General features: G+C 39.9%; 4 protein-coding genes across 7 annotated transcripts; 2 read left to right on the plus strand and 2 right to left on the minus strand.

The window, feature by feature from the left end:
• The first annotated feature begins 648 nt into the window (after positions 1-648).
• On the plus strand, positions 649-7,102 carry dnajc5gb (DnaJ (Hsp40) homolog, subfamily C, member 5 gamma b). 3 transcript variants are annotated; one of them, XM_073483066.1, is made up of 6 exons: positions 649-825; positions 1,109-1,238; positions 1,632-1,845; positions 2,402-2,555; positions 3,416-3,463; positions 4,781-7,102. In XM_073483066.1, the coding sequence occupies exons 2-6, from the start codon at positions 1,126-1,128 to the stop codon at positions 4,837-4,839; spliced, it is 588 nt and encodes a 195-aa protein (XP_073339167.1). In that variant the 5' UTR covers positions 649-825; positions 1,109-1,125; the 3' UTR covers positions 4,840-7,102. The 3 variants fall into 3 exon arrangements, with proteins under 3 accessions (XP_073339167.1, XP_073339168.1, XP_073339169.1); XM_073483067.1 differs by having other exon boundaries at positions 3,419-3,463; positions 4,781-4,928; XM_073483068.1 differs by lacking the exon at positions 3,416-3,463 and having other exon boundaries at positions 4,781-4,928.
• A 168-nt stretch (positions 7,103-7,270) lies between these two features.
• On the plus strand, positions 7,271-10,090 carry LOC141010758 (proton-coupled zinc antiporter SLC30A2-like). The gene is made up of 8 exons (XM_073483849.1): positions 7,271-7,335; positions 7,431-7,642; positions 7,988-8,134; positions 8,501-8,654; positions 8,736-8,952; positions 9,034-9,139; positions 9,229-9,363; positions 9,684-10,090. The coding sequence occupies exons 1-8, from the start codon at positions 7,271-7,273 to the stop codon at positions 9,779-9,781; spliced, it is 1,134 nt and encodes a 377-aa protein (XP_073339950.1). The 3' UTR covers positions 9,782-10,090.
• A 149-nt stretch (positions 10,091-10,239) lies between these two features.
• Positions 10,240-18,514, minus strand: coq8ab (coenzyme Q8A, genome duplicate b). The gene is made up of 15 exons (XM_073483848.1): positions 18,404-18,514; positions 17,966-18,117; positions 16,627-16,926; positions 16,455-16,521; positions 15,191-15,262; positions 14,865-14,990; positions 13,990-14,075; positions 13,763-13,903; positions 13,606-13,687; positions 13,361-13,454; positions 12,352-12,493; positions 12,030-12,137; positions 11,874-11,939; positions 11,586-11,672; positions 10,240-10,966 (listed from the first exon to the last, which is right to left on the minus strand). The coding sequence occupies exons 2-15, from the start codon at positions 18,098-18,100 to the stop codon at positions 10,673-10,675; spliced, it is 1,800 nt and encodes a 599-aa protein (XP_073339949.1). The 5' UTR covers positions 18,101-18,117; positions 18,404-18,514; the 3' UTR covers positions 10,240-10,672.
• A 1,314-nt stretch (positions 18,515-19,828) lies between these two features.
• Positions 19,829-23,436, minus strand: LOC141010612 (putative deoxyribonuclease TATDN3). Of its 2 annotated transcripts, none has more exons than XM_073483660.1 (10): positions 23,371-23,436; positions 23,250-23,282; positions 23,095-23,168; positions 22,937-23,021; positions 21,710-21,772; positions 21,306-21,415; positions 21,074-21,129; positions 20,874-20,986; positions 20,475-20,552; positions 19,829-20,187 (listed from the first exon to the last, which is right to left on the minus strand). In XM_073483660.1, exons 1-10 carry the CDS (start codon positions 23,422-23,424, stop codon positions 20,044-20,046), a joined length of 810 nt encoding a protein of 269 aa, XP_073339761.1. In that variant the 5' UTR covers positions 23,425-23,436; the 3' UTR covers positions 19,829-20,043. The 2 variants fall into 2 exon arrangements, with proteins under 2 accessions (XP_073339761.1, XP_073339760.1); XM_073483659.1 differs by having other exon boundaries at positions 20,475-20,555.
• Between the last annotated feature and the right edge of the window lie 165 nt (positions 23,437-23,601).

The following is a 23,601-nucleotide window of genomic DNA, read 5'->3' on the forward strand; positions in this document are numbered from 1 at the left end:
AGTGGTTGTAAGTAACTAAGTACATTAAGTATTGTACTTTTTACTCTGCAGTACTTTTATACTAAAGTCATACTTCTTTTCAGCAATGAAATTAAGTACATTTACTCAAGTATTGTACTTAAGTACAGTTTTGTGGTACCTGTACTTTACTTTTCTGCTATTTTATACTACCGCTCCACCACATGTTGGAGGTAAACACTATACTTTTTATTCACTACATTTATTTGCAAAAACTAGTTATAAGTTACTTTGCAGATTGCATAATGCAAGAAGAGAAATTAGAATTAAAAGTAAGAAGTGCATTTTTAAATTGATTCTGATAATCAGATACGATAATTGATAATAGTAGATAGTATATATGTAAAAAATATGTACAATTTGCTTTTACCTATATTTTTATACTTCAGTACATTTATTTCCAGAAAATTATTTTAATATTTAAGTGCACTATATATATAACTTAAGTATTGATATACTTACAAACATATTAAACATTTAGTGCTGAACATAAAAAATGTGCTTGGAAACAGGGAAAAACACTTAATATTGATTATAATAAAACAAATAAACCTGCTCCTTTAATTTCTACATCCTGGGTATTTGAAACGCCGTCGCGCACTGATGACGTAACAAGATTACTTCCTGTTTGAAACTTCCCTCTCGCCGCTGCGGCTCCTGTGAAGTTTCCTCCGGTTTATGAGGAGAGAAGTTTCAACAGAGGAGACCGTGTGTCAGCTTCAGTTTCAGGGTACAGACTTTAAGACAGTCCACAGACATATTCCGGACTCTATGATTCGACCAAAAACTACGATATTTATTTGTCTGGTACGTACGTTTTTCCGTAAAACTTCGTCCTCTTGCGGTCCTGCTAAAGTTAGCTAGCAGTCCGTTAGCAGTTTGTCGTGACTTGCCCCCTCAGGGTTTAACATGTAGTGACTAACTTAGCTAAACATTTGAGTCACTCTGTGTATTTTCTTCTTAACTAATGTGAGCAATGATTATGCAATCGGATAAATGGGTTTTCTGAGCCTTCAGCATAGTTAACATGTCAAAAAGTACCCCTTGTCAGGACATGTTAGGAAGTGTTTTTGTCTTTTTCATGTCACAGCAGTCAAAGCCCGAATCATGGAGGACCCAAACAGAGCTCAGCGTAAAATGTCAACAGCAGGAGACAGCTTGTACAAAGTCCTGGGTCTGGAGAAAGGAGCAACTCCAGAAGACATCAAAAAGGCATACAGGTGTGTTCATAAACATACATTAGTCTGTGCAGTCAGCATTGAGTAAACACTAAAGGGCTGTGTTGAGTCATACATGTGTTTCTGTTAACTTGTTATTTGTTTAGTAACAGCAGCTACTGAGGTGATCTGTACCCCTTTTGTTTTGAGTGTGAATTTGACAGGTCTTTGCAAGGATACAAATGGCATATTCCATTAAAGTATTTTAGCGTGTTTACTAATATAAGCCCTATACATTTGTTGTTAGTTTTAGTCCTTACGAGCGTCCTGAATTCCTAGTATAGAACTGTTGTGGTGAAGATTGGTCGGTAAAATATCTTTAGTTGCGGATGACTGCGATTCTTCAACAACCAGTGCAAAAGACAACTGCGTAATTTCTAACACACCTGTTTTCAGGAAACTGGCGTTGAGGCATCACCCTGACAAGAACCCCGACAATCCAGAAGCTGCTGAGAAATTCAAGGAGATCAATAACGCCAACTCCATCCTCAGCGATGAAAACAAACGGAAGATCTACGACGAGTATGGATCCATGGGCCTCTACGCTGCGGAGCAGTTTGGGGAGGAGGGTGCCAAATACTACTTCCTCATGTCCAAGTGTTGGTTCAAGGTAGGAAGAGTGGGATTTGGCTTTAAAAAGTCTACATCTGCAACATGTGAAAACTGACTATTGCCTGAATGAAAATGCATTTTAGTTGCCAGTTGTAGGTGTGTTGCAGCATGGACTTGCATTTGGAATTTATGTTAAATGTGAAGGAATTTCATAAATAATAAAAGAAATGCCTTCGTGTAGTTTAAGGGGCACTATGTAGTTTTGGTGAAGAAATTCAAACTCAGAATTGTAATATTTACTATATTAATGAGGTAATAATACAAACTCAGGAATATGAATATACATTTTCCATATCTGAATAAACAAGTAGTTCTCGGAGGGAAATAAGGTCCCCAGAACACTGTTTGAAGCTAGAAAGGTGGTGAGTTGTCCTTTAAGGTCAGTTTGTTTAGGTATAAAAAATTAATCAATGAAGGTCTTTCTCTCCTAATGAAAATGTCTTGCCCAAAACTGCACAGCACACATTTAGATATTTCATTTGTAAGATGTAAATGTAATGGATGTTGGCATACAAAGAGCACATGTATCCTGACAACAGTTTCTTCGTCTTCAGACACTCTTCGCGTGCTGCAGTATCTTCACCGGCTGCTGCTGTTGCTGCTGCTGCTGTTTCTGCTGTGGGAAGTGTAAAACTTCAGAAGAGGAAGACAATTTTGTCTATATTGACCCTGAGGACCTCGAGGCAGAGCTCAGAGAACAGGATGCAGGTGAGAGACTTTGTTCTTTTGGCTTTTTTGTACAGAAATTAAAAGGATATCCTCCAGGACTGTCTAACTTCTGAAAAAAGCCCACCCTACATTGTCTAGTTGATCTCTTACCTCAGATGTAAAACAGAAACTAAAAGCTGCTTTATCAGTTGATAATCAGTAGATTTCAAAAACTTGCAGTTTGCATTTTTCTACTACATTCCAATCTGTTGCTTTCTGAGATAAGAGTAGTTAAAGCTGTTTGCACCCCACACTTTGTTGGTGCAGACAATATGTTTCTTTTTTTATTTTGTTGTGCAGTTTTAACTGAATTAAATGTTTATTGTGTTTAGTAATGGACATAACTATTTACTTTCAGATTTTCCAGAGTCAGTTTTTGGTCAGAGACTGAACAGTTAATACTGTAAGAGATTAAAGGAGTAGTTCTACATTTTGGATAATAGGCTCATTCCCGCTCTGGCTCAGAGTATGATGAGGAGATTGATCCCACTCTCAAGTCAGTACACCAAATATAAAGTGATAGCCATCAGCTGGTTAGCTGAGCTTAGCATAAAGACTGGAAACCGTTATAAAGTTAAGTTGTCTCTGTCCAAAGGTAACGATTGCCAAACATGCAGCTGAAACATTTAGAAAGACACTTCCTTGTCGCGGTCAAGAAACAGTCTGCACATAAAACCTCACAAGATTGTGCAGACTGTTCCCAGTCTATATGCTACTCTAAAGCAGTGAGATCATCTCTGACTCTCAGAGAGTATTTCTTTAAAATCCCTAACCCTTATGTGTGTGTTTCTAGCCATGACAGTGAGTAGAGTGATGTTAATTGTGTGTGCGTTTGCTCAGTGTTAAATTTTGTTTCACAGCAGGAGACCATGTAATAATTATTCAGCCAAGCCCCAGTGACACTTCAGGTAAAGTTTATCTGTCCTCATCTGACTGCCGCTCTGTGCTGCTTTGCTTATCTGGCAGAACCTGAAGCAGTTTCACTGTGGAGGAGTTCATGTTAACAGCTTCTAACAGGCCTGGTATCTACAAAATCACGCACTAATACTTTTATTTCATTGTATTAAAATCTTCCCTTCAAGTGCTGCTCAAGGCAGAAAGCAAAAGAAACTGAGCTGACTTTTTTTTTAACCCATATTTCTTATAACTTACTAATAACTTTGCTTGCTTACAGTTATCACTGTTAATAATGAACTTGGAAGATGACTTCAGAAAAGATTTTATAAGGAAAAAGCACATTTCTACTATAATGTGTTATCGACCTTACTCAATACATTGTGTTTGAGCGCAGTAGAACCACTACTCTTGAGCGACTGCACTTAGAACAACCTGTGCTACCTGAAGTTGCACCTGGTATTGATTTAACACTTCTTGTGATGCTTATTTGCTCAAGCTGTTGTTTTTGTCTTGCTCCTCAATGCTGTGTACTATATAAACTACGATAAGGTATCTCAAGAATATTTATATGTACTTACCCTATTTTGACATGGTCTTTACACTGTTAGACTACTTTGTATTTTGGGCTTGTTTGCTACTTTTAAGGGTAACTTCACCAATTTTACACATTAAAGTGTGTTTACAGGTCTTGAGGAGTACTTCTGCATATGTGAAAAAAGTAGTACAAAGTATTTTGTGGCTCCAGAGGAAGCTGCTGGTTATCTGATAAATTACCTCCAGTGATGTCACTCAGTGGTCACAGTTGCATTGTGGGTAATGGAGTGCTAGGTTTGGAAAAGAAAGAAGAAAGTGTGGAATAAAAAAGGCGATATCTCTGGTTCTGCTGTATTGATTTTGAACATGTGTTTTTAAACATGTTATAGGAGTGCAATGCCGACCAGTGGACCTAAATTACCCACAATGCACCTTAGCCACAGAGTGACATCCGCTTCCTCTGGAGCCACAAAACACAATTTCCGGATAGCTCAGGGTTTCCTCTTGGTCCAACCAACAGAATAAAAAGCCAAAGATAATCAGCTGATAATATAAAAGTAAGAAAAAGAAGCAAATCATCCTACTGGAGAAGCTGGAACCACTGAATGTTTGGCATTTTTGCTTGATAAATGCCTGAAAGTTGACAATTTCCTGTCTGTCCACTAAATAATTATTCGGCTCATCATTGCAGCTCTAGTTAGTCTGTTCTGCAGCTTTTACTGAGAAATAAATCAAAGTATAAAAAGTATGGAAACTGTAGGTTTAATCTAAAAAACTGTTTTTCACACCTCCAGGTGAGAATGCACCGATTGTGATTCAGCCCCACGCAACCAACGGCACCTCAGGGCCCTGATCCATCCATAAATGAGTGAGTGGGGTCCTTCAGAGTCTGGACTTAATAAAACCATGTCGTCATCAGCGTTTGTATATTCAAAGTGAATGATGATGTGTAGAAATTATGGTTTTGAATGTGGTTGTTTTCCTCAGAGACTTTGGCTGGCTTGCAGAAAACATATTTATCTCAGAGGCATTTTTGTTTGAATGAATCAAACAGCGACTTGATTGTGCCATAGTTTGTTTTTTTAAGTGCCAATGGGTTTGTCTTTGATCAAATCTCATATTTATTGTTTTTTTACTTTATATCTTTGAATCTGGACTGCAGTAACAAATGACAAAGCCATGCACCAAGGCTCTGAAATAACTATTTTTCACATGCACTTTAATATCCCACATTCATGTTTAAAATCCTGAAGCTGCCGTGATGGTCTGAGAACATTCCTACTCAAGATGCCTCTTGGGTCTGAAATGTTTGAATATATTTTTAATGCATCATTAAAGGCTGGTTCAGGTTTTTCAGGTTATTAGAGGTCAACCACTCGGAGACGTCGGAAATGTTCCAACTTGTAGAAACAAAACAAAGGGCTAAATAAAATGATTCAGTTATATTCCTCAGATGTAAAATGTATTACTATACAAGGTTTATTTTAAATGTTTGGATGTCAGCTGTGTCCACTGCCTGTAAATAGCCTGGTGAGAATTATTCAAATAATGCTGATAGAAATTACAGGAATGATTAAACATTTAGGGAAACACACTCACTTTCTTTCTGGAAGATAGATGAGATTCCGATTTTTGACTCATTACATTGTTGTACAACTCAAGATAGTTGTATGATTGTGAGTCTTAAAAATGTTTGAAACTGGCAGTTCATTACGATCACATGTCCCCTCCATTGACCTTACAGAGGATATGTGGATGCAGCTTCGGAGTCGGAGCCCCCTTCATTCCTATGAAAGCTGCTCAGTGATCATGAAGCCAAAAAAGCTTGACTTATTAAGCTTAAATTATCCGGATCTTCTGCGTTGTGGGCCCATAAAGCATGCGCCCTAGAGACTTCCATTGGAGGAGCAGCTAACTTCTGGTTTAACCTCCCAGCTAGCTTGAGTAGAGATAAAATGAGTTAACCGTGCAGCTCTTCTAGACTTTGCTTTCTAAGCAAAAAAAGTATTTTTTGGCCCCAGTTTGTTATGTGACGTTGTAATTAGTTGGTGCTCTTCCAGGGGGCTTGGTCGTCGCTTCCCTCACCTTCGTCTCTTCCCCGCGTCTTAGACTGAAAGCAAGGGGGAAAAGCTAGCCTTGTTCAAAAATATACCTGTAATGCTCACATTCTGGAGTCATGAGAGAAAGTCTTCTCATCTAACTCTTGTAAAGAAAGTGAATAAATGTATTTCCCAACATAGTGAACCAGTTCAGACTAGTTGTGCTGCTGTTTAGTGAACCAGTTCTTTAAAAGAGACTAGTTGTGCTGCTGTTTAGTTAGCTATATCTGCTCTAAAGGTGACCTCAAGTTACGCCAATACATTTTTAGTTACCGACAAAGCTCCCACACCACTCTCAGCAGCAATTTTCCACACATGTCACTCAAACAAAAAATGCTTCACTCGACAACAAGTCAACGTGCTCACTTGATTTATTGCCAATTTTCCTGGTGTCTCCAATCCAGATGTGTCAATACCTTCTTTTAATAATCTCTCTGTGGCGTCTGAGGTGATATATCCACTGTATGTATCGTGATATTATGCTCAATGCAAGAATTGTGTTTTTATGTAAATTTAGAGATATATTTTTGATCTGAGGTTTTATGACAAATTAAGTGTATATTAAGAGAGCGCCTTAAATTATGTCATCTCTCATCATGTTTACATTTTATTTCTCTCTGTGCTGGGTGGAGGAGTGTTATGCTTGTGGTTCAGTGGGTTTCAGTTTGTACAAACCTGATGTGTGTGTGTGTGCATCATTTTTATCATCTGATCTGTTTTTCTTGGATTACAAGGTAAAGTTTAAACAATCCCCACACTCTTATTTAAAAGTCGGTTTTGTATATGTTGAGTTACAGAAATCATTCGTGACAAAACTTCACAAAAGTGCCTGAACACATTTTGGGGGGAATTTTTCTTCTTCTTCAGGTTTGAATGTCTCATCAAAGATTTATTATGTTTTATCTCAAACATTCCTGGGTATTTTTCCTTTCTTTCAATTTTTACATGTTTTTCCAAACTATTATTTTTCTGTTTCTGTAAAATGTGTCAGATCAAATAAACTTGGGTGATACTGAATGCCATAAAGTTGTCTTGTATTTTTTAAATGTTTGCTGTTAGTGACCTGCCATTGGCTCCTGTTGTGCTCCACCCTCGTCAGATAACACGTGTCAGAGCAGCTGGCAAGATTCACTTAAAAACTAGTTAAACTTAAAGGGAGTCAATGAAGTGTAGTCTCCTGAGGATATGGAGTTATCGACTGATTCGGAGAAACAACAACTGATTGAGACTCATTTGGAGCCTCTTAACTGGTACGTTTTTATTCTTTAAATCCTCCTAGTCATTGAGCTCATACATATTTCAGGGGATCTGTTAGGAAACCAGTCACAGCTCCATCTTCTCTCAGGACAAGTGCTCCAGATGAAAAATATTCTGACTCCGCATCAGAGTTCAGTGATGATGCCTCCAGTGTGGACGGCCTGTGGCAGCACGATTGGCGGCTCTGCCAGGAGACGGACTCGATGTCGGGGGCTGAAAGTGACACCAAACGTTTGGCCAGAAGGAAGCTTTACATCGCCTGCGCCGTCAGCCTCGTCTTCATGACCGGAGAGGTGATTGGTGAGATGAAAAAGCATAGTCGCCATAAATGTATCAGATACTTCATGCAGGGTTAATAAAAAGTCTGGAAAATGCTTAATATCAACTGTTAAGTCCAAGGTTATTCGTTGTATTTATACTTTATTTGCTTTGAAAACCTGTTTGAGTTAATTTGAAACAGTTGTATCCTAATTTGCCCTTAATCTTTTCTTTAGGCAGCTGTACAGTGAAAACAGATCCTGGTTAGTGTTTGTAATAAGGTTTAGGAGAATGTCACAGTAGAAAGTACATAAACCCTCCCCTTCGAGCTCTCGCACGCACGTCCTTCTGATGACAGTCTGCAGCCATCATCTCTCGTCTCTGCAGGTGGATACGCTGCTCGCAGTCTGGCCATCATGACGGATGCAGCACATCTGCTGACTGACTTTGGCAGCATCATGATCAGCATCTTCTCTCTGTGGATCTCATCCAGGCCACAGACACACAGCATGACATTTGGGTGGCATCGAGCAGGTGAGATCAAAATGACTTTTTACATAAATGGATAGTGAGACGAGGAGGTCGACATCAAGATGGAACAAGGCTGTAGCGACCTCTCTCAGAGCCAGACCTCCTGGAGGAATAAACACCCAGTCGCACTGGACTGCTTTGATTTGAAGGTGTTTACCAGCGAGAGGAGAGCTCAGAGATTCCTTATAACTTTTGGGATTTAAAAGTGGATTTCTCTGGGTTTGAACATTGTTAGAAACATGTTGGATAACACACAACTCAAGAAAATATATAACAAAGGTCTAGTCGACATTTGAATGCAGAAATCTCAGTTAAATAATCTGTAACTGTTGTGTGTCTTGTATGACTCTCAGATGTTGTGTTGAACAGAGATTCTGGGCATGTTGCTGTCAGTTGTGTCTATCTGGGCTGTGACCACAGTGTTGGTCCTGTCAGCCATACAGAGGATCACTGACGGAGACTACGACATAGACAGTCGGATCATGCTCATAACCTCAGGCTGTGCTGTGGGAGTCAACGTCCTGTGAGTACGACGAGCTCACCATCACAATTATTCTTATTTGGTGTATCGGACTTTCTTCTAACACAGTTTGGACTTATTTAGGATGGTCCTGATCCTCCATCAGTCTGGAGCCTCACACGGCCACAGTCACGGCTTTTCCTCTGGCCGGCTGCAGAGGGACAAACAGGGTCAGGAGCACGGACACCATCACGGCCACCATCACGGCAACGCCAGTGTGAGGGCGGCGTTCATTCACGTGGTGGGCGATCTGGTGCAAAGTGTCGGAGTCCTGCTGGCTGCCACCATCATCCACTTCTGGGTCAGTGTCAGCCAAAACACTCAAGGGGTCTCTTTCTTGTTTTTAATTTTTGTAATAATAGTATTTCTGTTTTCCTCACAGCCTGAATATAAAGTAGCTGATCCAATTTGCACGTTCCTGTTCTCCTTGCTTGTTGTTGGAACAACACTTCCCATCACAAAGGACGTTTTCAGAATACTGATGGAAGGTGAACACTTGTGTTTGGTATGAAAATATCAGTTTATTGACTGCAGGTTGTGTGTTTGTGACACCGAGCATCGCCTTTGTCTTCTGCAGGCACTCCTCAGGACGTTCACATCAACACTGTGAGAGAGCTGCTGCTGTCTGTGAGAGGAGTCACCGCTGTTCACAGCCTGCACATGTGGAGCCTCAGCATGACTCACTCTTTACTCTCTGTCCACGTGGCCGCAGGTAGACCAGCACTGCTTATCTCCACAACACAGCTGATAAAATGTCCATCGGTGTTTCCCAAAGCTCAAGATAACACCTTCAAATGTCTTGTTTTATCCACATCTCAAAAAATATTCAGTTTACTGTCAAAGAGTAAAGAAACCAGAATATATTCACATTTAGGAAGCCGAAATCTGAGAATTATGTATTTTTATTCTTGAATAATTGAGTAGCTTTAGTAGTAAGTTATTACCCAGCTGTCAAAGAATAACACAAGTCTAGTACCGATGCTGCATGTCTAAGATAACTGTAAACCACAACTTCCCCGTATGTGTCCACAGAAGAAGAAGCTGACACACAGATCGTCCTCATGAAGGCCACAAAGCTCCTGCGTTCCGAGTTCAGTTTCTCCGGCATCACAATCCAAGTGGAGCGATAAAAAGGACTGCAGACTGACGACAGGCTGCCTCAAAGCAGCTGCTCTGCTGTGCGTCTTTGAGAAAATATTTAGTCATGCTATTACAGTGGTTGTTTGTTTATTAATTTATTTGGTTTTCTTATTTATAAAGCAGCAGATGTGTGTCAGTGGAAGCCACGGCAACATACAGCACTGCCAGACTCCCTTAGGAAACCTTGCAATTCTGAGAGTTGTTGAGTGAAGAATAACTTTTTGAAACTGCTATGGGAAATTCAAAATCATTTGTCCCTTTTTGTAAATTCGGCATTAAATGCAACCCATTAAGTTGAATCTTTCTTTGTAAAAAAGCGTCAGTTTGTCACGGGATTGCTGTACCCAAGACACGTGTTATTACCAGGTGTAAACAGGTACTTTCAGTCAGTTGAGGTCCATTTGTCGTGGCTTTAAAATAAAAATCTGCATTCTCAGAAATGTACAAATCAGTTGCAACAACAGTTTATTTCAACTGACAAATCCTGGTCAGATGGAAAACAGTTCCTCGAACCATACAGACACATAATTATTAGGTTGTACAATCCGCACAACTAATCCACTGAAACAATACGTACAAATAATCTTCACACATTAACTTTTGTTCATGTTGTCTGGATGGAGTCTTGATTGAGATGAGCGATGGAATAGGAAGCACACATATGAAATTGTTCTGATAGACAACTCTTCATGTTTGTTCATCAGTTTACTAGATGAGTCAGTCGAGCAGACCACAGTCAAAACACAAAACTATGTAACGTGGACATTATCTGGCCCGGGCTGCACAAAAACATCTTCATCGGTAAGAATGTGAGAGTTACATTGTTAGGCATACAACAAACAAGGTGAGAAAATCCTGATTTTAACTGGAAAACCTGAGCTTCAGTTTGTTGATTCTGGCCGTCCGTCTCTCCAGTAGTTGCTGTAGGCGTCCTGGAACATGTTCTTACAGGCTATTTTAGCTTTGAGTTTGGAGCAGATGAGGAAGGAGCCGCCCATCTTGCGGTGGAGGGAGTATGTCTCCTCGGGAGGCGGCGCGAGTCGCTCTCTCAGCATCACGGGGATGAGGCTGTGGATCCGCTCCGTGGTGCTCTGAGTGCCGAAGTCAAAAGGTTCGGAGGAGGAGAAGGCCTCCCCGAGGATCATCACTGCGTCCACGTGGGCGTTCTCCATCGCCTTTTCACGGGACACAGAAGTTAGTCCACATAATACAAGTATTAGGTAAAAGTAGTCAAGTAAAAAGGACAATGTTTCTTAAATATTACTGAGTTGTAAAGCTCTTTCTATATTTTCTGATTTAAATTTTAGTGCAACTGGAACAAAAAACAGCTCATCAAAATCAATACACTTATACCTTTTGGTCAGTTTAGAAATTTGCTCTTAAACCTCCCAACGTCTACTTGTAATTTTCAGGCAAACATTATCCTTGCGCTTCTTTACAGAGTTTATGGTTTGTAATGCAAGATGACAGAAAGAGAGGAACTGTTGATGTAATTCCTCCTGGTCACCAGCAGAGGTCGATGTCTGTGAAGGAGTTTCATAAATTGTTCAAATCATTTCATCCTTCGTGTAGTTTAAGAGGCACTATGTAGCTTTGGAGTTTAAATTCAAAGTCAGAATTTTAATATGTACAATATTAATGAGTAATAATACAAACTCAGGAATATTTATCTTTTCATAAGTGAATCAACAAGCCGTTCTCAGAGGAAAATAAGGTCCCAGAACACTGTTTGAAGTTTGAACTCGTAACAGTGTGATTACACTTTGTTGTGGTTTACAGTGAGGATGTTCTCACCTTTGACTCATACCCTGTGAGGAACCTCATGTCTCTGGATTTGTGCAGGACACCTTCTCTGTCCTGATTCGCAGCAGCATTAATTATCTGATGAAAGACATCAAAAAACAAATTATTAGGTCACATTATAGGTCTTTCTGACGGATTTGAGCCAGTTTAAGCCACTGACGTCCAAAAAATTGACTGTGTGCATTTATCTAATGAGAATATATTCTAATTAGAAGGTGATTTTGTTTGATGACAAACGTTTTGTCATATAAAAAGATAAAAGATGTTGATTACTCTCACCTCGATGTAGGTGTCGGTGAAACTCTTATCGAATCCTCGCGTGGCTCCGAAATCCAACAGCGCCACCTGAAGACATGAAACACAGAAACAGACTGTAGAGAAAAAGGGGACACTCAAAATAATCATGTACCAACAGTGTGACTGAGACAAACTGACCTTGTGAGCTTGTGGATCGAAGAAGAAGTTGGACCAGTTTGGATCAGTCTGCATGTATCTGAACTCAAAAAGCTCTCTCAAGCATAACCTCAAGATCTCCTTACAAATCTATCAGCAAGAAAAGGAGCAAATGTAGAAAATAAAGTTGTTAGGCTTGTGTTTGTGGAAAAATCTCCTTGAATTACAATGAAGTGAAACATGACTCCGGGGTTTTTAAAAGGTGACATAAATCTGCATTCGGCCTCCAAAGTGGGCGAAAGTCTTGGCAGTGCGTGGGTGTAAATTGTACTGTAAGCTGTGTTGGAGTTCACGGCGGTCGTACCTCATTCCTGAGCTCCTGAGAGAGGTCGGTGGCCTGGTCCAGAGGGAAACCGGGCACCAGTGTTGTGGTGAGGACGTGCTGGCTGCTCAGCTCGTCGATCACATCAGGCACATAGAAGAACGGGTGATCCTTCAGCAGCTCTCTGACACACACAAACAACGACAAAGTTAAAGACAGCTCAACCCAACTCCCAGAAAACTGCGGTCAAAGTGTCAGCAGCCTCTTTGTGCGTAGCATTAAAGGATAAGTACACACTAAAATGCAAATTCAGTCATTATCTACTCTCCCTCGATGGAAAGACCGGTGAAGATTCATAGTACACAAAACATTTCTGGAGCTTCATATTGAAAAGTGTTGCAGGACTCTCCTGAACAACTGAAGTAGCTGGAGACAACTGAAAATAACTCTGAAATAAAATATAAAAATAGCTCCATAGAGCTCGCCTGGCCCTAGATCCCAAATTGATTTCAGCTAAAAGCGTTAGCACACACCCTCTGTCTGATGTGGGTGCAAGGGCTCGACAACCTATCAAGGGTGTAAATAATATCTTTTTAAATCAATTTTGGATCTCAAGGCTTCACGGGACTTGGAGCCATTTTAAGGCTGTTTTCTGTAGTTTTTTAACATTTTAAAACAATTTCCCATCTACTGCAGTTGTTTAGAAGAATGCTGCAACGCTGTTTTGCTGTGAAGCGGATTCAAAAACTTCACGCGACTTTCCTTTTTTTAACCTTTAATTCACATCTCCTGGATTACGATCTGGCATGTTGCACATTTTCTTTATAAGTCATATCGTAATGTTTTGCACAAATTGTGCAGCTTCTTTTCTATTTCTGCTTCTTGACTCAGAGTGCTTAATCGTCATCTTTTCATTCTTATTTTCTTTCACTATGATCGTTGTTATGGTCCTAAACACCAAAATAAATTCCTTTATATGTGAAAAACTACGACTAAAACTCAGTTCTGGTTCTCTTCGGTCTGTGTGGTAACAGTACGTCTGAACACTTACTGGAATTTTTTGGCACATTTGGCCTCTCTTATGTAATCACACTCCAGCGCCAGCTCGCGGCTCATGACCTCGATGAGGTGCTCAGGAAACAGACCTGTAAAAGACAAGAAAGTGTGAAAAAAAGCTGAAAATTACGACATTCAGGCAGCTTGTGTAGGTTCGTCTGTTGACAGTAGCAGAGTCACAGACGTCACGCAATAGCTGCTGTTATCATAAAGAAGATAAAGACTCTCCAACAATGTTACCTTCAGGCAGCGCGTTGCTTAAACTCAGAGCGGTCATGATGTTATTCACGTCACTGTCGATACTCTTGGCCACTCCGGGGTACTGAAGGAGCAGATCTGATTGTGAGATTTCTGTATTTTATCACAGTTCACTCCTGTGTTTTAATACTCGTCTCACCTGAATCTTCATGGCGACCTCTCTGCCGTCCTTCATTCGGGCTAAATGCACCTGACCGATGGACGCCGCTGCAAACGGCTTCTCCTCAAAGTACTCCAGCTGGTCTCTCCAGTTCGGGCCGAGGTCGCTGCTGATGGCTTTCTGCAGAGAGAGAAGAGGAGCTGTCTCGTCTTATGACGTCAGTTACGGAGCTTGTGTTGTTGACTGCAGCTCTGTCCATACTGTACCATCATCTGCTTAGAGGGCATGAAGTCTGCACTCTGACGAACACGCTCGAAGATTTTGGCCAACTGAGGATTGATAAAGGCGTCGTCTGAGAGGAGAGGAAACAAAGCGGAGACAAACCGAGTGAAAATAATCACAGAGATAAAAACACTGAGGACGATCTTCAGCCCAGTTTGTGCTTCATAATAATTAAGTTAACTGTCACAGAGGGGGAAAGAAACCAGAAAATATTCACATTTCAGACGCAGGAATCAGAGAATTTTGACATATTCCCCTTTAAAAATAACTCAAACAATTAATCAATTAGTAAAATAGTAAAATAGTTGGCAAATTAGTTTAATAGCTGACCCTTGATCGATAAATAATGCAGCCCTAATTCTTAATCACTGAACGACCTTGTAGGTTTTTGAAAGACCTCCAGCGTTTTATCTTCCAGAGAAACAAACTCTGTGACTCGACAGTTATGATAATTCATGAGAGGACAAACAGGGTCTGTGGACACCTCAGAGCATAACAACACGTTACTGTAAGTGTGTCTTTAAAGTCAACAACACCACAGTGTCAGTTTAGCCTCGGCTGCCTACAATAGCTCCACTGGAATGGCACTTATTGTGTTCAGCTGGCCTGACGTTTATTTTAGGAGATGACATTTCTGTTTGCCAGAAACAGGATGAAGTCTTGTTGTGAAGCATCGAGCGCCGGTTACCATGAAAGCTAAACCTTGATTTACACACTGATGCATGTGGATTTACTGTCAGTACCATGTCTGAGCGGTGTGTGTGAGGTCCTCGTGTCCTTGTCTCGAGTAACACAAGATGAATTTCTTACACGTGTGATAATTGTGATGCATCTGAGGACATGTCTGATGATAATTCACCTTGAATACTGAGCATCTGTCCCAGTTTGAGAGCGGCGCCTCGGACTTTACAGAGAGTCCGGACGATTCTTTCAGCGTTGGCTTCGGAGAGGAAGGCACTCGAGTCCAGGATGGACTTTTTGTCACCTGAGAAACACACACACAGTATTCAGTACAGGTGATGCTGTATTTCAGCTACTGAGTGGTGCCTACAGCCTCTTGAGATCACCACACATGTCCCAACATAAAGAATGACCATGTTAGCATCAACAGTCATAAAATGATCATTAAATCTTCAACACTTCTCAGGCAGGCCATCAATAAAACACTGATCCTCCTTTCATCACCTTGTTGTTGAGGTTTTAAACTCTTCTTTGCCACCTCGGCGATCGCCCCGATGCCGAGTCCGACGGCCAGACCTGCAAAAACAAATCAATTTAAACACGATTCACAAACTTTCTTTGAATACACTGGCATGTTTTCTTACGAATGTCGACAGTGTTTACCCTCGCAGTGCCCTTCTGTGCATTTGATAACAGCAGCAACAAAAAAAGGACGTGATAACGGTAATCAGTAACTGAAGGAAGGTCTAATCGGAGCCGTTGAGAGTTCAGGGGTAAATTAAGGCCAAGAAGGAAACTGTATGTGTGCTGCCCTTTGGTGAGAAGAAGGCTGATAGTCGACGACAGGTTTGATATTAGCTGGACTGTCAGGCACGACTCTGCGTGTCCCTGAAACATTTTCTCAGCCACTGATACTCTCATTCCAGCGCTGGGAAGGAGTAGTCAGCACTTCCCACAGCCTGACCTGAGGTCTGCAGACTGCTGACCGAGGTCGTCAATGCAGAACCTCTCGACTAAATCCAAGAGTACACTTCAATGTTCAAAAGATTTTAAAAAATAAATAAATAAACAACAATTCTATTTGTAAAAGTCGTATACACAAACTCCTGCAGAGGAACTTGTTTGCACAAGTGCTCCAAATTCAATTTCTGGCTCATTTCATGTGTATAGTTATAAATAAATAAATAAATAAATAAATGAATAAATAAGTAAAGATTTGACTTTCTATTTCTTAATGAATCATGTATTAAATCATCATTTATTTAAATAATCTCACTCACAGCTGATTACTTTTGTGAATTTTTGCTTAAGAAATCACTTAAATGAGAAAATATTTAAATTTTGCAGATTCTTTTTAAATCCAACGCGGTGAATTACGGGTTTATTTCAACCAAACCAGAGATGATGACTTTTGGAACAGCGGACAGACAAACCCGGCAGGTTTTGAGAAATAAAACCACAATTATAAAATTACAGTTTTTGCAAATGGAGTCTGGTGGCTTAGTCTTCTAATTTATTGTTGGCATAAACACAATAAATAAGAAGATAATTCATCTGTGAGTGCTGGTGTGTGTTTTGAATCATCCTTCACCGAAGCCAGATAGTGTTTAAGATGTCAAGCTATACACAGTGCTACTTTTGTAGCAAGTGTTTTATGTCATGTAACATAAATTTCTTCCTAAAATTTATGAGGAAGGAAAATTATTTCGACAATACACACATTGTGTTTTGTAAAGCAAAACTGTATATAAACATAAATTTTGTTCACCTCCAAAGTTCACCAGCCTTCCTATCCGGGTGACGGGCACCTTCCTCTCTCTGGCTCTTTCACTGAGCTGGAATACAAGACAAGAACTCAACTTTAAAAGGACAAATAAAACTGAAATACTGATCAATTTATTCAAACACTTAATAAATAAAAAAGTTGTTGTTGTGTTTACCACTTGTTTGTGTTTCTTCACGTCTGTTTTCTGGGTGTTTTCTGCTTTATCGACGTCCGCCGACGCCAGCCGCCCCACTGTGGACGAGTTGTCCTGGTTAAATAACCTCGTGTGCCCGGAGAACAGTTGGCTCGTCCAGTCTCCGTGGACCTTTTTGGAGCTGGTTCTTCCGCTGCAGGTCGCCTGTCCGCCGTTTACACTTCCGATGAAACAGCCGCTGAAACAAGCTCCCATAGTGGAGTATCTGTGAACCTGAGCCGCCGTGACCCTGTGGACTTGTTGCCGTTTGCTGAACGTCGCCTGGAAGACAAGACAAGATTAATGAGCAGGTTCAACATTTCGAAAAAACATAGTTTTTGCCGCTCTAGCCCAGAGTTAGATGAGACGATTAATACCACTTTCATGTCCACCAGTTAGCTTAGCTTAGCAACACATTGGAAACAGCAGAAACAGCGAGCAGGCTCTGTTCAGAGGTAACAAAATCCACCTACAAGCACCTTCAGAGTTCACTGATTAACATGTTATATCAGCTTTGTTTGATCTGAAACTAAAACGCTGTTGGTAGAGGGATTCTGTTACCCTTGCACACAGCCGGGCCGGCTGTTTCCGGTCTTCATGCTAAGATAAGCTGCTGGCTCTAGCTTTATATTCACTGTGCAAATGTGAGCGTTATCGATCTTCTCATCTAAATTTTGCTTTTCAAGAAACTCTGATATGGCCGACGACAGCAATCAAGCAAACATGGAATAAAATGCAGCTTTTTGTTTAAAGAATTTGTGATTTTAGTTGCATTTTAGTGCCCTGCCATCGTTTAACTGTTCAGGATAAAAAGTATTCTCAGGGCTTCCCTCCCGTCAGTAAACAGTTCTGGACTACGGGTGGTTACTCCTCCAGAAGGTCCGGCTCTACACTGGACTCCATCCTTCTCCTCAGAAATTAGATATTGAGCATTTAAGTCTAAGCTTTGCTTTGTTGGTGAAATATGGGATAACTGGAGTTCTTCAAACCTCTATGAAAGAGAAGATAGTTTCATCTGGAGAGTCAGTAGTTGTGACGAGGGGTCACAAGGTGGAGAACAACCGGCCTAAAGGTTGTTTTGGAAGACTGACCTCCCATCAATGTATAAAGCGTTGCTGTAAAAACCATTTTTAAAAGACATTTAGATTTCTTGTGCCTTTTAAAACCCTTGGTAGTTGAATCCTCTCCCCTGTGTCTCCTCGCCCTGGTCACTATTGTTGTGGTGTTGATGAGGTGACGGTGGCAGAAACAGACACAGAAACTATTTGGGTTGCATGTTTGTGAAACTCTACACGGCTCAAATCACGGCCGACTCGCTCACCCTGGCTGATCCTGCAGCGTGATGGAAGTTTACCAGCCTCTGGTTCCCGGTGCACTGCAGGGCACCTGGTGGAGCTCTGCTGGCCGCCTGCTTCACCCAGGTGAGACCCCTCCACACCACCGTGTCACCTGTCATGGTGTTGATGTTCAGACCTGCAGGAGCGAGGAACAACAGGCTGCCTTTAGGCTGTGAGCTGTGATGGAGGAGTGAGGCTGATCAAGGTTTTATGCTCCCATGCTTGTGGGATAAAGCATGAGTCCATGTGCACAGCATGATGGGAAATACAACCTAAACAAATACTGCAGAATCAAATTGGCTGTCTGTGTGATAAGAGAGAAAAGGCAGGAATATGCATTGAAAAGATTTGAAATTGAACAATGAATTAATGACTCACGGTTAAAAATGAATTAAAGTGACAAACATCTAACTTCTACTCACCAACTTTACAACAGACGTCCTCTCAGCTGCGTGGACACACACTGAGCATCGTGCACTTGCAGCACGAGCCTCCGCTCACCTTCATCTGACTTGACACACTTTCTTGTAAACAGCTCGAGTCCAGCAGGCAGCGAGGCGGCAGCGAGGCGGGCGACCCGGGGGGAAGTGTAACACACGCGGGCCAATGAGGCGACGCTCGGCCGCCTGCTCCGGGTGTCAACAAACCTCCGCACTGGTCGGACAAGCTGTCAGTCAGCCGCTCCTCTGCGAGGCTGTGGCGGCTGACGTGTCCGCGCAGGGCGGTCCGTGAACTGCACACATGCTGCGTTCACGGTATGTCAGACTTCACAGATCTGGACTTTTTAAGGAACGAGTGTCTATGGAGGACCAATCACAGTAAAAGAAATAATGTGAAAAATAAGCTTCATGAGAAAGAAAATTCCCAAAGTAAGTTATAATTATGAGATAAAAACGTATAATTATGAGATCGAAAGTTATAATTATGGGAAAAAGTCCTAATTATGAGATAAAAAGTCCTAATTATGAAATAAAAAGTTATAATTATGGGATGAAAAGTCATAATTATGTGATAAAGTTATAATTATGAGTTAAAAAGTTATAATTATGGGATAAAAAGTTATAATTATGAGTTAAACAGTTATAATTATGAGATAAAAACGTATAATTACGAGATCGAAAGTCATAATTATGGGAAAAAGTCCTAATTATGAGATAAAAAGTCCTAATTATGAGATAAAAAGTCCTAATTATGAAATAAAAAGTCATAATTATGAAATAAAAAGTTATAATTATGAGTTAAAAAGTTATAATTATGGGATAAAAAGTTATAATTATGAGTTAAACAGTTATAATTATGAGTTAAAAGTCATAATTATGAGACAAAAAGTTATAATTATGGGATGAAAAGTCATAATTATGGGATAAAAAGTTATAATTATGAGTTAAAAGTCATAATTATGAGACAAAAAGTTATAATTATGAGCTATAAAGTTATAATTATGGAATAATAAGTCATAATTATTAGCTCAGAGCTCAGAGCTCAAAGGTGGGATCTCATGAAGAGCACTTGAAGGCAGCAATACAACATACAGCTGTGAACTGTGAACTGATCCAGGGCCATTAAAGTTTGGCTGTGGCAGCTAATGACGAGAGAATGAATCATCTTTTTAATGATGAGCAGCAACAGTGAAATAAATAGTTCAAGGGATCAACTGAGTTAATGATATCAGCGCTCTGCTTACATCCGTTGATGGGAAATATGAGAATGAAATATTCACTTCACAATGACACCAATGTTTAAAGGTGTGACCATGATGGACGTCAGCTGTTGTTTTTGTTACATGATGAGGTGTTGATGAAATGTTTCAGATGCATCAGGCACATGAAAGATGTACAACCTGTGTGTCAAATTGTTAAGTCATCTTTCTTTATTTAATAATAAAGGGAGATATATAAATGAGCTTTCAGCACTCAAGTCCAGTTATAGACCTCATCTGACCTTCGTTTTCTTATTTATTTACACTTCAGGGCATCTTGGTTCAATCAGACATTCACATGAAGTTACATGGACATATAATTCAAAATATTCTAGACTGATGATGTAAACGGTGAAGGCTTTGTCAGGGTCTGATGGCAGATTTTAGCTTCGGGAAGAGTCTGAGGGCGTTCTGTGTCGTCACCTCCATCACCGTCTGCAGCGACACTCCTTTGATTTTACTGATGTACTCAGCAGAAACACAGATGTTTTTGGGCTCATTTCTCACCTGCATTCAGAAAACAGAAGAAGAAGAAGAACATGAGTGGGTGAATAAGATGTCATTTCATTGTAATATAAGAAATATAAGATATGATTTTAACTGCGTGTGTCACAAAAAGAAACGCCATCAAGATAATGTAAATATTCTCCAAAAATATACAAAAACAAGCAGGTAACAACTCAAATTACTGCTTCAAATCAAAAAGGAATAAAGGGCTATCACAGCCATAAACTGACTCCTGGCAAAAATCCTCAACACCTCTTTTTTATTCTGTGGGAAAAAAAATACTTTACCTGCTTTTCTGGCCCGAGAGCAGGAGAGTCTGTTTCTAGACAGATGTTCTCTAACGGCAGCTGTTTCACAAGTTTCTGCTTCTTGGTGGAAAATACACAAAGAAAGCATCATTAATCATTAACATTCAATGTGATAAAGTCAACCAATAAAAACAAAGTAAACATGTCCGTGATATCTGTAGAGACTGTGTCAGTAGTATAGTGTGTAAACTGTTCATACTCACATATAAAGGGCAAAGATATTCAAACTATTTGCAACTTTGTCTGTAAAGTCCATGTTTTTGTCTGTTTACACACAAATAACAACATGTATGTGTCTTACTGTTACTGAGGGGGAAATTTAAAACTGGTTGGGTTGTGATACGGTGTAAATGTAACATGATCAATGTTGTTCTGTACCTGTTCACTCCGTATTATAGATGGTGGGATGGAAAAGAAATATCCAGCCTTCACTCCCTCCATGGCAACAGAGGGTTTCCCATCAAAAGCATGAAGCAGGGCCTTTTCGACACCTAGTGACGTTACAGAGGTACTGCAGCTAAATATTAAAGTTACCAGATATGAACAGGTGCACTGATGAATCAATCTTAGCTGTTTACCTTGCTCTTTCAGGAGGTGGATGGTGGGTCTTCCTGCAGACCGTGAATGTACATTTCTAGAAATAAAAAAAAAAGTAATATGTTGTAACATAAATATGAATTTCCACTTGATGTTTCTGCAGGCGAGGCCAACTTGATTTGTAAGACAGTGATGCCAAACACACTCAAATTATAAATCATATAATGCTAAATAAAGGTTTAATATCATCTACATTACTACAGTATGACTCACAGAGGGAGATCCAGCTCTTTGGCTATCTGGGCCTGACGAATGAGGACCTGCCTTTGGCTGTCTTTGTCAGCGTCACTGTGGACATATCTGGGTGTAAAATCCAAACCAACCTAGAACGACAGGCACGAAAAGGGTTAACAGTAACATTTTATAATAACCACCATTAAAAAATTGTACATTTATAGTTAATTAAACTTTAGTCAACAGTTATTTCACTGATATCAAACGATGTTTTTTAAGCAATTGTTAATTGTAAAGTTGTATAAAGATGTTTAATAAATTGTTTATAAAGCATTTCATTGTTTGTTGAAAGTGAAATAACTATACTAACTAAAGTTTAATTAACGATAACTGTACCATTTATGTTACTCGATTAAGTCACATCAGAGATATTGAATCATTACCTCCCCAATGGCCACAAGCTGGTCTTTGTATTTCTCTATTACGGGTAAAGCAGCATCTAGATCCTGCATCGAAAACAGAAAAAAGGTTTTCACTCACTTTCAGATGACCGCTGCAGAAATTCACCCAAATTACAAAAAAATATTACATTTTCTCATTTACACCTGGGAAACTTCCAGGTTATGAGAAAGCTGCCTATAAGAGTTCTGCCACAATGAACGTGATGGCTGAGATTGGATTAATGTTTGAACAATGACATTTTGGAAAAAAAATATGTTTGTTTTTTTTTCCTCAAAATTCTGATTTTTCTTCTCGATATTTTGACTTTTCCCCTTAAAATTTATATTTTTTCTCTTCAAAATTTCTGATTTATTTTTTTTCCAAAAAATGTCTTTTTTCCCCCCTCAAAATTTAGATTTTTTTTTTTAAAAAAAACAAACTTTTTTTTCTTTAAAATTTTGTTGGGTTTTTCCCCCCTCAAAATTCTGACCTTTTCCCCGAAAATTATGCCTTTTTCCTTTTTCAAAATTCAGATTTTTTTCCCCAAAAAAGACTTCTTTCCCTTAAAATTTTGTTGTTTTTTTGCCTTAAAATTTGAACTTCCTTTTTCCCTTAAAATGACTTTTCCCCTCAAAATTATGCCTTTTTTCCTCCAAATTTAGTTTTCTTTTTTTTTTTTTTTTTAAAAAAAAGACTTTTTTCCCTTTTTTTGTTGGGTTTTTTTTCCTTAAAATTTAGATTTTTTTCCCCTCAAATTTCTGACTTTTTTCCTCAAAATTTTGATTTTTTTTCTCGAAATTCAGATTTTTTCCCCTTAAATTTTATATTTTTTCCCCTCAAAATTTGTGATTTTTTTTTAAAAATTTGACTTTTTTTCCTGTTATACTTACTACTGAGACCTCCTGACCTATAATGAACCCTGGATGACCTCTCAGGTCAGCTGGTTCTGTATTACTGGCTACACACAGATAAAGCTAAACTGGTGAATGCTTCTCAAGTTGGACCAAACGTACCAACAGATTAAAGACTTGAGACAGTGCTAACTACTTTTAAATCCAAGCTAAGGCATCAACCAAAGTCCCCGGTTCACATATGGTACACATACACAGTATGTAGACACAGTGGAGACTGAAATACCAACATTAAAATGACAAAATGGAGAAAGACAACGTTTTTTTGTGTGTTAATCTTGACACAACTGCTGTAAGCACAGTGAGAAAGGAGCCTACCTGGACAGAAGCCCCCCTCTGTTGCTCTGGGGACACTTCTTGGACAGGGTGGACTCCGAGGCAGGGAAAAATAAAACCTGGAAACCTGCGGGAAAGTGAAAACGTGAGACAAACAGACATGTAAAATTCAAGTTATGTCACTCTAATATAACATTTACCTCCGTGACAGCTCAATGATCTTGTCAAACTCCCCAGCATGCTCGGCCACGGCTAACAGCGCCAACAACCCAGCCTTGGAAAAATAAATAGCAGAGAAATGAGTTAAATACAGACTATAGTAAACTAATCTGGACACTTAGCTGAGGTGGCTCACCTGCTTTGAACTCTCAATCACCTCCTCTATGTCCTGACAACGAAAAGAGGAAAAGTTAAGGCCTGAAAAGACATTTTAAAGATAAAAACATCCACTTTTATCCTTTAAATCGTGACCATACCTTGTCAAAATCCCCCGAAGAGATATGACAGTGACAGTCAACGTAGCCGTGCATGTGTGCGACGCTCAAAACCAAAACATTGGCTACTTCCGCGTAGGAAGGCGGACTGCGCATGCGTAGACGCGAGGAGCGCCAGATGTAAGACGCGGCGTTTCCCGAGAAAGCGGAGTTCGATTAAATCTGATTGGTTGAACGCCACCTGCGCTCAATGGTGAACGAATCAAACACCCG

This window comes from Pagrus major, chromosome 16 (assembly GCF_040436345.1).
Source record: "Pagrus major chromosome 16, Pma_NU_1.0".
Classification (NCBI taxonomy): domain Eukaryota; kingdom Metazoa; phylum Chordata; class Actinopteri; order Spariformes; family Sparidae; genus Pagrus; species Pagrus major.

Bases quoted from the DNA above. Each gene is read 5' to 3' on its own strand.
- dnajc5gb (XM_073483066.1), top strand. From the start codon at position 1,126: ATGGAGGACCCAAACAGAGCTCAGCGTAAAATGTCAACAGCAGGAGAC. The intron at 1,239-1,631 runs GTGTGTTCATAA...ACCTGTTTTCAG, and splicing joins GACATCAAAAAGGCATACAG to GAAACTGGCGTTGAGGCATC. The intron at 1,846-2,401 runs GTAGGAAGAGTG...CTTCGTCTTCAG, and splicing joins TGTCCAAGTGTTGGTTCAAG to ACACTCTTCGCGTGCTGCAG.
- LOC141010758 (XM_073483849.1), top strand. From the start codon at position 7,271: ATGGAGTTATCGACTGATTCGGAGAAACAACAACTGATTGAGACTCAT. The intron at 7,336-7,430 runs GTACGTTTTTAT...ATCTTCTCTCAG, and splicing joins CATTTGGAGCCTCTTAACTG to GACAAGTGCTCCAGATGAAA. The intron at 8,953-9,033 runs GTCAGTGTCAGC...TTTTCCTCACAG, and splicing joins CCACCATCATCCACTTCTGG to CCTGAATATAAAGTAGCTGA.
- coq8ab (XM_073483848.1), bottom strand. From the start codon at position 18,100: ATGACAGGTGACACGGTGGTGTGGAGGGGTCTCACCTGGGTGAAGCAG. The intron at 14,076-14,864 runs GTGAATTATCAT...CTCTCCTCTCAG, and splicing joins ACAGATGCTCAGTATTCAAG to ACGACGCCTTTATCAATCCT. The intron at 13,904-13,989 runs GTACAGTATGGA...CTCTCTCTGCAG, and splicing joins TGCCCTCTAAGCAGATGATG to AAAGCCATCAGCAGCGACCT.
- LOC141010612 (XM_073483659.1), bottom strand. From the start codon at position 23,424: ATGCACGGCTACGTTGACTGTCACTGTCATATCTCTTCGGGGGATTTT. The intron at 23,169-23,249 runs GTGAGCCACCTC...TATTTTTCCAAG, and splicing joins TGATTGAGAGTTCAAAGCAG to GCTGGGTTGTTGGCGCTGTT. The intron at 21,416-21,709 runs GTAATGATTCAA...CTGTCGTTCTAG, and splicing joins AGCTTGTGGCCATTGGGGAG to GTTGGTTTGGATTTTACACC.